Source organism: Agelaius tricolor, unplaced genomic scaffold (genome assembly GCF_023055355.1).
Source record: "Agelaius tricolor isolate 1412-34295 unplaced genomic scaffold, bAgeTri1.0.p SCAF_2, whole genome shotgun sequence".
Taxonomy (NCBI): domain Eukaryota; kingdom Metazoa; phylum Chordata; class Aves; order Passeriformes; family Icteridae; genus Agelaius; species Agelaius tricolor.
Window position 1 is genome coordinate 28781528 of NW_027269262.1, and position 15579 is coordinate 28797106.

The following is a 15579-nucleotide window of genomic DNA, read 5'->3' on the forward strand; positions in this document are numbered from 1 at the left end:
CTTAATATGTCTGTGCTGTGTGTTCACTTGTTGCATTCCAGTCTGCTGAGATGATGAAAGCCAATGGATCCCTTTCTAGGAACTTCTGGTTTTGTCTAAAATATGTACCTGTTGTCACTTAAGCAACAAGAAATTACGAAAGTGATTCTACATAAAGTTTTTTGTAGTGCTTCTTAAAATAATCTTTCTTTTATTGTGCTTTTCACACATGGTGCCTCACATTGGAAGAAGAGGGAGCTGTGTTTGGAATGCATCTCCAGGTGAAGGAACTATGTGAGAATTAAGAAAACAGCTTTATATTGAAGTAAATAGCTGCAGAATTTTACTTGTATTTTTATTCTCAGTGCATCTCTACCCTGGTATTCCCCAAACATACCTTATTCTAATGGCTAGAATAATAAACAGTGTATGAATTTAACTCAAAATTGGATGGCTTTCTGAGAGTCACTTTTGGCAGCATGCTTTGTTTCCTGCAAAACACTCTGTGAGAAGTGAAGTAAAACACAAATAGTAGGATTACTGTTTTCAGTGGTTTTCATTCATCTTTCTTTCACAGCTTTTCCGTTCTTCAGGAATATAGTTTGTGTCATTTTTTTTAGAGGTCTGGGTTTATTGAATGAATACCACAATACATGAATTTTGAAGACTGGCTGTAGGCATGGGAGTAGCAGAGGTAAATTAATTTACATGCCCCTGGAAATCATTGCAACTCTCTGTAAGCCTCTCTGCTAAACCCTGGTTTAAGTGTATTTAGCAACCATACTGATTGCAACGCAGGATCCTATCCCAGGGTGCCAAACTGAGCCCATGTTTACCTGCCCAGGGCTGGACCTCAGAGAATGAAGCTGAGCTTAGAAAACAAAGAACTGCTATCTAGGAGAACACTAGGTCTCATGATATCACCAACTTGTTGTTACATGACAGCAAGAAATCATTGATCAATGTTATGCTTTACAAAGACTGTGCTGATGGAGCTGGGCAATGCTTGACATTTCAACTGGCACAGTTTTTTATCTTATTTTTTATTCTTGTAGTCCTCTAATAAGAATAAAATACAATAAATAGTACTCTAATAAGAATTGTATGGTAATATGAATATTATAAATTATTAAAATATAGGAATGTAGTAAGATATTCCTGTAATAAGAGGAATACAATAATGCTTGGAATTGTTGATTTTCCCCCTTTTGCTTCCCTGAGAATCCTCTTTATTTTTAGGAAAAAAATAAATATTTGAAAATGTGGCTTCTCCCCCTAGAGAAACAGGGGGGAAAAGCTGTCAGTGAGAATTTATCACTTGCTCACTTCGAAACCACAGGTTTCATTTTGGAAGGTTTACAGTTGTACTAAGAAGAAACACTGTTGATGACTAAAAATGTTCGGTATGTGAACACTTTTACCCTACCATATGTCCTTCCTCTGCTCTAGCGTTAGTTCATTTGTTAAATAGCCTAGCTGTGCCACACTTCTTTACTTGCCAGAGAAGGCAGGAACACCAAGACAGTGTTCTTTTTTCCATAGTCACTGGCAGCCAGTGTTCTTTTTTCCATAGTCACTCACTGCAGTGAGCAAAATCCTGCTGATGTATAATAGAAAAAAAAATTCCATGTGTTCTCTCATACTTTTCTTTGCCCCAGGTACAACAACACAGAGTCCAACAATCAAAATAACATGTGATTTTTCCTGATACTGAGTCCTGGTTGCATTTTCTTCCAAACCCATTTCTGACTCTACAGTGTTTCCCAATCCAAAGGCTGAGTTCATTCTCAAAGCTCAGGTTTTCGGCATGTAAAGCAGATGCTGGAATTCCAAACTGATGTGCTGTATGTAATTGATAATGATTGATAAAAGACAGCTTGCACCTGCAGGACCTTTCTTTGTGCAGGGTAAATAGGTGTCTGAGGAGCTCAAGAGAGGGAGCTGCAGAAATTATCTTTTCCATTCTGCAAAGCTTGGTTTGTGTTTCCTCCTTTGTACCTTCAAAGTCAGGATTAGTATTGTTTACACAGACAGAAGGCTTATGTTCATGATGATTAATGGAGAGCTTTGGAAAGGCCTTGAAATCCATCACATTGCCAGACTAAATTACTCAATCAGCTCCCAAATAGAAGCACTAAGATACCACTTCTTAACTTGGGAGGCTCACTAAATTTCCTTGGTTTAATCCAAAATTAAAGTTACTTTTTTTTTTTTTTTTGAGACTTCTAGCTTAATGTGTAGTTTTGGTTTCTTGACTGTGTATTAATCTTCAGTTTAAATTCAGTTTAATTAAATTTCAATGTTATGAAAGGGACTGAATATATGATTGGGAGATTAAGAATGGAGCCAGATTTCAGAGATGCACAATAAAAGACAAGAGGCCTGTCATGGGCACTAGCTGAAATACAGGAAATTTGATTTAAACTTAAAAAATTAATCAAAAAATCCTTTGAGGGTGTCTGAGCATTGGTGCAGGTTGCCCAGAGAGGCTGAGCAGCCACCTGGAGCTATATTCAACACCCAGATGTACAGTCATGAATAACCTGCTCCACATTTCCCTGGTTTGAGCGACAGGTTGGACCAGCAGCCTCTAGCATGATAAATCCAGTATAAAGAGTTTAAAATACATTTAAAGATAAGAAGAGAGACCTAATCCTGAAATAGACTCTAATTTCTGCCCTGAAATGATGCCACTTCTCACTGGCTGCAGCATCAGTACTCATTGCAGGAGTCCATAGCTAGGAGATGAGGTAAGTTTACTGGAGATAAGTCTTCAGTGTTTGCATGGGCAATGTCCTGCTCAGTTCTGGTGCTTTTGCAGAATAGCTCACCTTCACAAGAAAATCTGGCAATCTCGTCATCATGTCCTGCTCCCTCAGAATTTAAGTTCTGAGGGCCAGTGAGGAAGTCTCCTCAAGAAATGCTTTAAAACTCAAAAAAATCTCAGTTCTTAAGAAAAATACGTGACTTCATGTATATATTGGATGAAGATTATTTAGTGTTACAGCCAGTATTGACTCCATTAAGAAGGAGCTGCCTTAATTCAGCTCTATATCTGCATATACGTCATCTTAATTACAGGCTACCACACCTCTTTTTCTGAATGCGTTTTGCGTCATGAAGCAGTGAGGATGAATAAGCATCTCTTAAAACCATCTATTCAACCTTTCATATTTGTTTCTTTTGTCTTTTTTTTCCTATCTTCTTCCTTCCTTAACGAAATAACCAGGGCAGGAGACTTTTTCTCCTTTTAATGCCTTTATTATAAGTGATCAGCTCAAGATTGGGAGGTTTGACGGGTCTCCGTCGTCTCTCCCAGGGTGATTTAGAGGAGGAGGATATGCACAGCTTTGTCCCCTAGGGGCAGAGCTGAGGGGTCCAGCCCTCCTGAGATCAGTAGGGCATGACCCCGATCTCCACTTTACACTGCCTTCCAGCTCTTGGTCTTGGTTTAAGATGATTTCTGTGCTCAGGGCGAGCAGTAACAAAAGTTTTCAGCATCTCTGCAGGTTCAACATTCTGTTCCTCACATCCAGGCATCAATCTAATTTCTTAATTCTGTATTGGCTCGTTGTTTTTGGGGTCTTTTCGGTAAGTTTGACACTTCTCATGGCATGCTGGTCCTGAAGTTATTTTGCATCTTCTGATGCCCCCCCCCCCCCCAAGTCTCATCCCCTTCCCTGACTGTCCAGGGAGGTCCCCTCCCCTCACTGTCTGGGGAGAAGAGCCATTAACTTAGCCCTAGCCAGGGCCTTTACTGATACAAAAAGAACTATTAACTTCAACCACTTGTTGGACCGGTGTGGCCGGTGGAGAGAAAACGCCCAGGCTAGAGAATGTCCAGCCCACCTCCAGCCAGTGGGGCACTTCCCCAACACGAAGTTGAGTCTCGTGCCTAAGGCAATAATCTGCCTTTCGGACGTTGGCCGCAGGGTTACTCCAAGACCGCAGGATAGAAGAGGCGACTCCCGGTTTCTTCAGGGTAGCAGGGTTTATTGGGTCACGGGGAAGGAGAAGGCAAGGGCAGGGGAGAAGAGACCCCGAGGTGAGGTCAGACCTCGGGTTATAAAGGGAATGGGAGGGGAAAAGGTTGACAAATCAGAAGTAGGGAAGGGAAGATACATTTAATATTGACATGAAAAACAAACCAACCGGGTGTAACTGCGGGAGGGGCCCAGGACCCTGAGCCAATCACCTGACACCCTAACCAGAAGCTTCTGGAAAAAGAGGCAGGGCTGCCGAGTGACAGGCCGGCAGCCAGGGGTGGAGAACAGGAACAATACATTTGGTAACCAAGGTAACTGGGGAGGGGCTTAGGGATTGACAGAAACTGGAAACAGGGCAGGACCTTCAACATGAACAATGGGGGAAACTAAACAGACATAAAACGAACTACAACAACTTGTGATTATCATAACAAACAGGTAGCACTGTAGCAGCAACAATGGTCTGACTGGTTTTGTAACTTTTTTTCCCCAAAAAAAATTTGCAGATTTTTGTTTATAACACTTAATTCTTCCTTTTGTTTTGTTCCTTTCTTTCTTTCCTTTTTTTTTTCATTCTTCCATGCTTCTAGTTAGCTTGCAAAATAGTGGTCCAGTTCTCAGCTATAATTGCTCACTAATTAATAAGGTATTTTAATTAGACATTTATTCTTCATGAGGAAATATTTTTACCGATTGCTATATAAGCAGTACCCAGTTTATTTTACGTTGCTGTGTTATTAATCTTGTAAAACATGCTAGAACACAGTGCATTTAAAACTGGAGTGCTGCAACATAAAATAATTATTAAAAAAATTATGACTAATCACGCAAACCTTTTATAATGCATAAATGTAAGCCAGGTTTAAATTCATATAAAAAGGCCTTCAGTAGTGTAACTACTGGCAGAGTCAAGTGAGAGTCCATTCTTTCTTTGCACTCAATTAAATTTTCTAAAATAGCACAAAAGAAATCCTGGAAAAGAAGCTGCCTTGGCTCTGTTGGGACTCTGCACTGCCACAGGTGTTTCATGGTGTGTTTAAGGATCAGCTTTTTATGAAACATATCAGCTGAATAAAGGTGCTGTCAAAGGTCCCCTTTGACTTGGCTGGGTCCTGTTTTAAAGGCAAAAACACCAAGGGAAAAGGGTGGCAGAGCAAACATGGAGAGGAGAAAATTCCTCTGCAGAATGTTTCTGTGGTGGTGGACTTGTGGTGTCTCTATGTATTCTCCATAAAGTAGACAGAGGAAAAAATGAAGATTGAGTTTGATCTGGGACCTCACTGTCTCTGCAAAAGATTTGAACTTTGAGTAATACTTTAGGTCTGAAACTAGCTTGCAGAAGTTCTCAAAGAGCAAAAGACAAAAAGTTTGAGTTGAAAGTAGCGTTTACCAGCATAAGAACTTCTGAAGTATAATTGCAACCTAATGCATTGATATCTGTTCAGAACTGATATTGCAGCTTTGGTTCATAGCATTAGTCCTTTGATGTGATTTTTTCTGAGATAGTTCAGTTCTTGTGTAATAGAAGTTCAGCCTGTGGTTAATATGGGAGTTCTGAAAATTAATTCCTTAGCCTGTTTCAACCATGACGTGTGTTATAATAGAAAGAAGAGAAGAAGAGAGGGCAAAAATGCAAACTTCAATATTTGGGATTTAAAAATATTTGATAAGAAACAAAATATTCATGCACTTGTGGTCAGAAACAAGATTGTTTTTAGCTTCTGGATGACATTGCATATAGAGTCAACGATAGTAAATAAATGAGAATAGCTCTACAAATATCAGATTTTTCACTGAAGCTAAAACCAACCCATACAAATAGTAACAGGAAAAAAACAAAACCAACCCCCAAACACACAAATTTTAGGTGGTTCTAGTGATGTGGACTGTGTGAGTCATGAGGTTTGCCACAGTGTTGCTTTGTAAGATCCTTTTCAGAAGCAGTGGAGAGTCCAGGTCATCTGTTTTATCTGATGTCACCTCTTAGAAGAAGGAGCTCTGCTGTGATTTTACTAATTTTCAAGTAGCTGGATGGTATAGAAGTTGTATTTAATAATGATTTATCATCAGGGAAATGAAATATCCTTGGATTTTATAGAGACAATAAGCTCTGATTGGAGGGTGGGCATGCAAGCATGGTGGGAATGTGCTACAAGCAAAAGTAGCAGCTTCTGACATCCAGCATATCAAGGCTGAGCTGAGTTGGAGATTTTGTGTTCAACATGGTGCCACTTGGTAGCTGGGATCTTGCCTCTCTCTTATGAGGAAACACCAAGAAAGAAGTTTGAAATATGGTTGTTTTCTTCAGAATTACCACCTAGTAGTAGTAGTAGTATACTAGTAGCTCTGTAGTAGTATATTAGGTAACTGTATTATCTCCTTTATGGGATCCCTCACTTGACATAGAGTTTTTCTTCATCACGATGTTTGCTTTGATGGAGTAAGCCTTTTTGGTGCCCAGGATAGCATACCCAAACTAACAGTCAGTTTTCAAATGTAATTAATGCAATCACACAGACCCTTGATTTCTCACAGATGACGGTAAGAGTTTAGCTAGCAATGAAAATATGAGTTTTAGCAGCTGGTTCTTCTTCCCCATTCGTTTCATCACCATTGTCTGTTGTGCGCACCTGCCTGTAGTTGTACAGGCATGCACCTGCATGCTGCAGCACATGACATGCACCACAGCTACTGGGTATGAACTGATGAACTTGGGCCCAAAGCTTTCTTGGGAGTGAAACCTGCAGTGACAAGGTCTGTCTTTGGCCTGCTTCACGCTGTACATTTTGCTTATTCTGATGGAAACAAATGCAATCACAAAATGCATCCCTGCCATAATTCTTGACATGATGAGAAGGGGTTTGACTCATGGGAAATTGTAAGAAAATAGGTTTTCTGCTCATTCAGTCATTTTGTTTTCTCTAAGTCAGTCTTGTGGTAAAATAGAAGCAGAGAACACTAGAGAAGCAGGTGCATGCCTGGGCAAGGAGCAGCTTTGAAACTTTTCCCAGTTTGGTGGGATAAAGAGACTTTAAGTTAAAGTGATGTTCATTGTGATGATGTTTTGTGCTAGAGCTTTTCCTCTTTGGTCCTGTAAACTTTATATCCCAGGAGAGTATCAGTGCCAACATTGGCAAGTTTTTAGAGGCTTTCTTAAACCTCTTATTTCACAGAAATCTCTGAGCTTTCTGGCTTGTCTGTCCTTTTCTAGCCTAAGCCTTTCCTAAGAAATCCATCAATTTTCCACTTGAAAATAGCTATGGGTAAAGTCACACACTACTTTCACATAAGATTAAGGGCTTGACAAGGGTAGTGGGAACAAAGAAATTCCAAATTAGGTCTGCTTCGTATTTAAACTCCCCTCTCCCAGCCCCTTGTTGCACAATAGTAAACTTTCCTAATAGAAGTAGGTTGTTGATATACTTCCAAAAAGAATTCCAGTTAGCTGAGGGATAGGATTAAATGGATTAAATAGCATCCTCATTTTTTGGTAAAGAAGGAAAAAAAAAAAGTTTGGTTAAAGGCACAGACAAATGTGAATTTAAATTATTGTGGACTAGATTGGCCTTCTAGCTGCCTTGCAGATGAGGCTGCCCTCCCTTCTTGGGGCCCTGGATGTTGGTGGTGGATGTGTGGGCATGCTGGATCCATGGAGCTTGTGCTTCAGCCACAGCCATTTTGGCAGATTATGGTTGTGGGCTTGGAGGTGAGATAGAAGTTGGGTAGAAAAGCTTCAAAGAATGTAAAATGTCCTCAGTCAGTCTCCATTTAGTGCCAAACTGCTGTGTCTTACTCAGCCATACCCAAGCCCTGGAAGGCCCCAAGGACTTCCAGCCTGCTCCTACACTGGTGGTTTTGGTGGTGTCTTCCATTTTGGCTGTGTGGTGTGGTTATGGTAAAGGAAATACCTGTTCTTGCTCAGCACAGAAACTTGATGGGTATGAAAACCATCATTCTCCTCCTTTTAGGTCTTTTTCTGGGCTTCTTTTCTTAAGAATTTATGGGGCTTCAGCTTTGTACAAAGTACAGATTCTCCTTATCTTACTCTACCTCTTAATGAAAATAGATTTCTCCTCAACAATACCCATCTTGTCTCATTTTTCTGACCCCTGAAGACAGGAAATAGCAGTATGAAGATCCACACCAAGGTTTGGCAGCAGCTGAAAGCTTAATGTGTGGCAGATAACTACTGGAGATGTGACTTGGATGTGGACACATAACTGTTTACATCTTGGTTATTTCATGGCGTTGTTTGTAATTCCTTGCCCTGTGAAACTTATTGGCCAGTAGTTCAAGCAGCAATGGGAGTGGTTTTTTCTTGTGTTTTTAAGAATCTCTAAAACGTTTTTTGTCTTCTTTCTAAGATCTACTAATTTCCCTTAACATATTGCTGTTATAAAGAGTCACATCTAAGAGGCTGAGAACAAATGCATGCCAGATCTCACTTAGCCTTCCTGTCTAATTAGTCTTAAGTATAAGCAGTGGAGTCATTTTGTATTGTGTGCATGTTTTTTAAAGCAAACTTTTTGCTGTCTTTGATTTCTATATTAATTTGGAAAACATGCTCCAAGACTTAAATTTGTTTCAGATTTGCTTCAAATTCAAATTAAAGCACTTCACCCCCAACCAAAGAATTTGCAAGGGGAAAAAAATGGATTTGTTGACCTTATCATGACTGGATCTCATCCTGATCCAGTGCCAAATCTTTTTAGCATTGAAAGGAAGTAAAAACAAGAATTAAGAACTTTCTCTGATTACTGCTGGGATAGTAGCATTTCCTCTACCTGCAATGAAATGCTTCAAAGCAGCCATTTATTCAGGCAGTGTAATTTGTATCTCTTTTTACTGGCTGACTTACATCTTTTATTTTACCATAACACTTGGGCCTATGTCCCTCCTGCCTGATTTTATTCACCTGAGAGACATGTCTTCAGAGAGTGCTGAGTGATTGCTTCCTGGAGAGGAGGAGCAGAGTGTGCCTGGCATACTCCAGTGGCAATGCCTGCCTAGGAGATGTGTTATCTCTGTGCCAGAGCTCTCTTGCTAGCTTTTTCTCAGTCTTCATCGATTGTGTGGCGTTCACTGAGTGTGGCTTTCCTTCTAGCTTCGTGTGACAGATTAGATAAAGAATGTAAAAATAGTACCTCAGGTTTTTAACCATAAATTGACCAACTAGACCAAAGGGAAAAGGAGGAGATGGTGCAAAAATGACTGTTAGCTCTTTGGCTGTAGGGGTACTGAAGTGCTTGCCTGGCATTCATGTCTTTGAAAATCTGCCCTCAAGGTAAATAACATTGCACTGCACACAACTTGCAACTTGCAAAAGTTAGCAAACATTCAGAATGTGTTTGGAAGATTAATAGTGTCATAATTTTCCTCACCCTGTGGGTGTTTTTTTTTCCTTTTTTTCCCCCATAAAGCAGTGTTCTAGGGGCTCATCAGGCTGTGCATTAAATAATTGAGTTGTTATGCCAACAGGCTGTGCTAAAAGGTGTTACATCGGGGATTTCTTTTTCATCCCACTGTGCTTTGATCTCCTGCTATAAAGCAGAAGATCTAACAGTGGAAACTTTTGAAGATCATAGATGAATTGAACTAATTCACTTTTCATAATCCTTACAAAAAATGTCTGTCCTTATCAGTCAGAAAAGATTTAATAGCTGTTGTCTCTTGAAAATCTCATATTATCACAATTGCACACTATGAAATTACTGTTATGAAATATTTTACTAGTATATTTTTTAATGCTGTTGTAAAAGCCTTAGGATAAATTAATAAAGATGCTTCGTTGCTAAAACCATGCTTTGCTTTGTCGTATTTTCTCAATAAAATGTAAAACTTCTTTTCAAGAAAGCACTGTGCAGTAGTGAATAGTTGATAGTCAATAGTCCTTATTGATGTTAATTGTCCAGCTTTAATTTCATATCACTGGAATTCACTGAAACTGTCAATCCAAATATAGTAATTCCAAACATTATATATGGTGCTGAAACAAATGGTCAAAGTCTTGGCTCATAATATAAAAAAACACTGTAGCTGAAGGAACCATTGTGACAGTAAGCAGTGTGTAAAGTACTGCTTGCAGATTTGGGGAGCATAAAATACGGCATCTTCTAGGAAAGAACAAGTGTTTGGGCTTGTCTCTGGATGAAATTCACAGTTATATTTTCAGAATAAGTCATTAAAGTTTGTGCAGTTTCCCAGGATTTCATCCAGCACAATCTTGCCCAATATATCTTTCATTAATTGAGCTCCCCACTTTTCTGGTAAACCCTGCTCAGAGAAAATTGTCAGCAATGCTTAGAATTATAAGAAGTGTTCACCAGCTCTAATTATATTTTCTCTTTTTTTTGCAATAGCCTTGGGCCAGATAATGCTTTATGTCGATGGCATGAATGGAGTGATAAATCATAATGAAACCATCCAATGGCTGTACACGCTTATTGGCTCAAAGGTAAGACTCTCAAATATTCTCATTTTATATAGTTTTGGTGTTCTTTTAATGCATTTTTTCATGCTTTTAGGGTATAAATAGACTGTGTGTTAGGCTCTAAAACATTCCATAATATTTTATGTGGAAATCAGGTCACACTGAGCTGTTACTTCTTTTCTACTGTTTTATACTCTTTTGTCAGCACATACTCTGCTCTTAAAAGCAAAGATGCCCTCATGACTGTCTGTGCTGCCATTGCATTTGACCATGGAGAATATTTTTTTGGTTTTGTAGTTGCAGTTCCCAAGGCATTTTTTGGAACCACTCTACTCACCATTCTGCATTGCTCACCTCTGCTGAGCACTGGGAGAGGACAGTTCAGAGTGACCTCTTCTTAAACTAGAATGCACAAGTTCAATTGGAAGTTACCTACAACAATCATCTAGACCAAATGCCCGACAGCTTCACTTTATGAAGGTCATTGTCCAAATACTTCTGACACACTGACAGGTTTGAGACTTTGCCCAACTCTCCAGTAAGCCTCTTCCACCCTCTCAGCAAAGAAATGTTTCTTAATGTCAAGTCTTCTTTTGCCTGGAGAGCCCTTGAAGGCAAAGTCTGGTACCTGCCTATGGGGTATTCTTTCTGGTCCCCACATATTGAGACAAAAGCTGAAAGCTGGAATATATGTAGCTTGGGTAGGTCTTCTCCAGTGGAATAGTGATTTATATAGTGCACAGTCTACATTTAAGGCCATCTTTGCTGGAATTTGAAAAGCAAGCAGAACACAGGTTCTACTGACATGCTGTTCTGAGGGGCCATAGGATAGGTAAACCCACAAATGTACCCTGCTCCAGCCTGTTGGCTCTTAATGAGCTTAAGGAAGCTTATTAAGGCCTGCCAGGGGCTGCTGCTGCGCTTACCATGCAGACCTGTACATAGATAGATATGTATGACACAATAGCTAGAACAGAGTATGCTAGTTCTTTACAACTCAAAAGTTGCCATAGCTGGTGGAATTGAATCCATAGTTATAGTTACTAAGAAATTTCCAGGAATGTTTTGAGTGTCTGAGTCACAGAAAGTTGCTGTTGCATACTGTACTGACATGGAGAGGCTTCTGGTTCCCCTTTTCCTCTGATAGCTCTCATAACACAAGGGGGAAGAGCTCGATATCCCAGGAGTCCTTTTTTAACTAGAATTTTTCTACAAAGTGTAAACTTCACTGCTGCAGCAGATTGTCAAGTCAAAGAACAGATGTTGCAGTACTGGAAGAACTGATTTATATTGGGTCGACATACTTATATTGGTAGATAAATAAAAGTAATTAATTATGGTTATCAAATCTCAGGCTTAAAGGGCAGGCTTCATGACTGGGAAAAGATAAGGAGAAACTTTTCCCCCAGTGTGAAATGTTCCAGTGTTGTCTAGGTATTGCTCTGAGCCATTTGTCCTTCTGAAACAGGGGACATTGCCATTCCCTGGAAAAGCAGTGTGAGATGAGAGAGAAACCATTTGCTTCATATATAAACCTACATTTTCTATGGAACAGATAAAGGAGCAAAAAAGCAACAAAAATACTGCCATGTCCGTGACTATTTTAATTCTCTTAAGCACATAATGGGAATGGAATGGGAAAGAAACATGACTGTATTGCTACCTTGCAGATTAAATTCTTTCTAGATTTTCTTGCTCTGAGTACTTCAGCTCTTGGGTCCTTAAGCTCCTTTCTCCCTCCCCCATTGCCAGGCTGAATGATTATCTCCATGTCCTGGCTCAGTGCCTGTAGCTGAGGAATGCAGGCAATGTACTTTGAATAGTTTGGTTTCAGGTAGCATCAAAGTTGCTTTTTCATTATTCTTTGACTGTCTTGGAGGAGATCTAAGTCCCTGTCTGTGTGCCAGAAGTTGACCGAAGGTATGGCAGGCTTACTGTCAGTGTGGTGGGATAACTGCTTTATTCACTTAAAGGTCGTTTTGACTTTCTGTGAAAAATGAAGCCCTGGAATTTGCAATGCACCTACAGTCTGATTTTCAGCCCTGCTATGCTGGTGCCTTTTCCACAGCAAAGATGCTGAAAAATACGTTAACATTGCTGAGCGTAAAAGGAATAGTGAAACTGCCAATTAAGTCTTGGGACAAATCCCTCTAATAGGATGCAGGAGGAATATAGTTATTCAGCTGCCACAGCTGTGACACATGGTTTCTTGCCTTCTCAAAAGCTCTGACTGGGTTTAATATACTTAGCAGTGGAGGTTGTTGAATCTATTCCACAGATATTTTTTATTGTTTTATCAAAATCTGTAGTGGTTTTGCCCCTTCACTGTTGCTTACTCTGCTCTGTTTGCAAGGGGCTGCTGGCTCTGTCACCCTTGCTCACTTTGAGCAGTGGATCGTTGCATCACACAGGTTCAGCAGAGCACCTCAGGGGCTGGCATGCTCAGCACTGCAACAGCTCTGATTTTGGTACCCAGCTCCAAGATCACCTTATGCACCCAGCAATACTTCTGTATAAAGATGGGGGGAAATGTGAGAAATAAAAGTTTAAATTAGTGTGAAAGAACGACTCTAAGCAATTTATTGAAAGCCTCCCCGGATTTTTGCCATTATATTCCTTACTATTGCTAATTCTGCTGTAGTTTTACCCTGCTGAGCATCAATGAATGCTAGCAGGGTTATCAGAAGTTGTTGATAATTTTAGTGCTGTTATCTGTTTGCTCTGAATAAAGTTATTAGGGAGGCAGTTAGAATTCCAGTGGTGTGAGTGCACTGGCACTGTTGTCATTGTACCAGTTCAGAGGCACCAGCTGTGTCAGGGTGAAGAACTGAAAAGCAGGAACAAACTTAATCTTAGATGACTTGTTTGCTATGGCACAGAAAGAGCCTTTGGTTGCAGATTGGTATTATATAGGCACTAGGTTGGAAGCGTGATGGTAGCAGTACCATTGCTTAGTGATATTATGTGGAGATAAGAGCATTACTGGCACTTCCCAGACTCTTAGGCCCACTGCTGGTTCTTTGCAAGTTGTGTCCAACCATAAATGACCACACCAGTGTGTGGCAGTGGGCTTTCATAGGCTGCCTGTAGGCTGCTTTCCAGTCATCAGTGGCTGATACATCCCTGGCATAAAACATTGGCAGCATAATCCCAATGTAAATGCACATTACTATTATTTCATCATTAGTTATATGGGCAGCAATTCATCAGTGGTTCCCTGTTTGACAAAGCATTCAAGTATGTACTCAATTATGGGTGTATGATTACATGCTGTTGGCTTCCAGATAGCTTTAATACATAACTGAGGTCAGCAGTGAGCTGCTGCAGGCATGCAAAAGAGGACTATAGCAGGGCCAAGGCTCTAACCATCTTATATAAGCTGCAAATTATGTAAATAGGAAGTATTGGTGTTAACCAAGTTTTCTTTTAGCATTTGGTGCTAGCATGGGACATTTGTGCAAGAGAGCTTTATTCTTAGAAGACAAAACTAGAAGTTAATTGAATGTTAGTTAACAGTTCTTTCAGAATTGCTCCTTAATTTTTTTTTTTATTTTTTTTTTTTTTAACTAACCTGTCATGAATGCCTTAACTGGCCATGTGCTGTAGCACTCATGTTTCAACCTCACGGTGCCTGGGAGATGATATTTCACCACTTTCTCAGTGTTTCTGCCACCTAGGTCTTACTACTCCGGCAGTTGGAATTTAGTTTTTGTGTTGTATTGCAAATATACTTAGGCTGGTTGTAAATGGGCTTTTTTATGCTGGCAGCTGGCACTGGAGCTCTTTGGTTGATCACTGGTAGGTAAATGGCAATAGCTCTAGGAAAATTTCTCTTACCCAAAAGAAAGGACACCAAGTTAAAGACGTGTATGTATTAAGCCATATTAAGTCCATAGAATATATTTCTGATCTGTAGGCATGTATAATGTTATATATATATATATATATATATATATATATATATATATACACACACACACACATAAAATCTTTCATATGTGTTGGTAATTCCTCTGACCTAGTAAGAGAAGGTGTACAATATTTTTAGTGTATCTGTGCTTTAGGTCCTCTAGGACTAGCTATTGACTGTTTAGAAAAGTACATTTCTGGACCAAACATCTTGGAAAAAGCATAGGAGCTTCTCTCTATCTTTTCTATATCTCTTTATCTAGAGAAGCAAATATTTCTTTGCATCACAAACTCACAAGCTTTTGCCAATCCATCTTGGTTTTCAAAGCCACTTCTAAGGCATAAAGTGGTCCAAAATCTGAGTTTAGTTTCACCTTTTCTTTCCCCCTGTTTTTTACTGCTCCTGATAATGATTATTTTTTCCCATTTGATGATCCAGGCTGTTCTAATTTTCCCCAGGGGAGCTAAAGCCCCTTTTTGGCATTGTTTTCAGTGGAAAATAATCCATTTTCAAAGTGGTGCTGGGTAACCTCAGAAGACAGGGTGGAATGCTGGGCCCAGGCTGATACAACGAGGTTGATTAAAGATTCCTATCTCACATATTGTTTTAATTTTTTTTCCTACTTTGCTTCTGTCTGAGTCCTAGATTACAAAGTTAACTACAAACTTTAACTATCAAGTTGTTCCTTGTGCCTTGTGTGAACCTTTTGCTTGCTTTGGTATTGAAGAAATGACTTTCTGAATGTTTAAAGAGGTAATTCTTTCAGAAAGAATAAAAAAAACCTATTTCAAAGCAAAAGGAAAAACAAAACCCGACACATTCAGATAGAACAATGTCATTTTAGTGGGTAAATTTGTTGATTGCAAAAGGAAAGTCACAGAATCATAGAACCATAGAACTGGTTTGCGTTGGGAGGGTTAGTAAGGATAATTTAATTCCAGGCTCCCCCTGCCACATGCAGAAGCACCTTCCACTAGACCAAGTTTCTCAGGGCCCTTTCAACCTGGCTTCAAACAAGTCCATTTGGGGCTGCCTTTTCTGCAATGTGCCATGGGCAGATTAAAGCATGGCTGTGCTTGGTAGTCATTTCATGAGAATTTTGAGAGAAATAATATTCACAAAAAACCCTAATTTTTTTTTTACACAGATGAATCATTTAAGGTATGTAGAGGTAGATACTCAGTCAAAAAGCTTGACTAAATTAGTGTCCATTTCACAAGTCATTTATACATGTGCTACACCGAAGACAGAAGCAAAGTTGAGAATTCCATAAT

General features: G+C 39.6%; 1 protein-coding gene across 6 annotated transcripts in view; it reads left to right on the forward strand.

The window, feature by feature from the left end:
• Window positions 1-15579, forward strand: part of FHOD3 (formin homology 2 domain containing 3) — a 375803-nt gene that overhangs the window by 213261 nt on the left and 146963 nt on the right. For all 6 annotated transcript variants that reach the window (XM_071454950.1, XM_071454935.1, XM_071454930.1 and 3 more), the window contains exon 6: window positions 10325-10419. In XM_071454950.1, the coding sequence (XP_071311051.1) occupies window positions 10325-10419 (95 nt within the window). The remainder of the gene's footprint in view (window positions 1-10324; window positions 10420-15579) is intronic.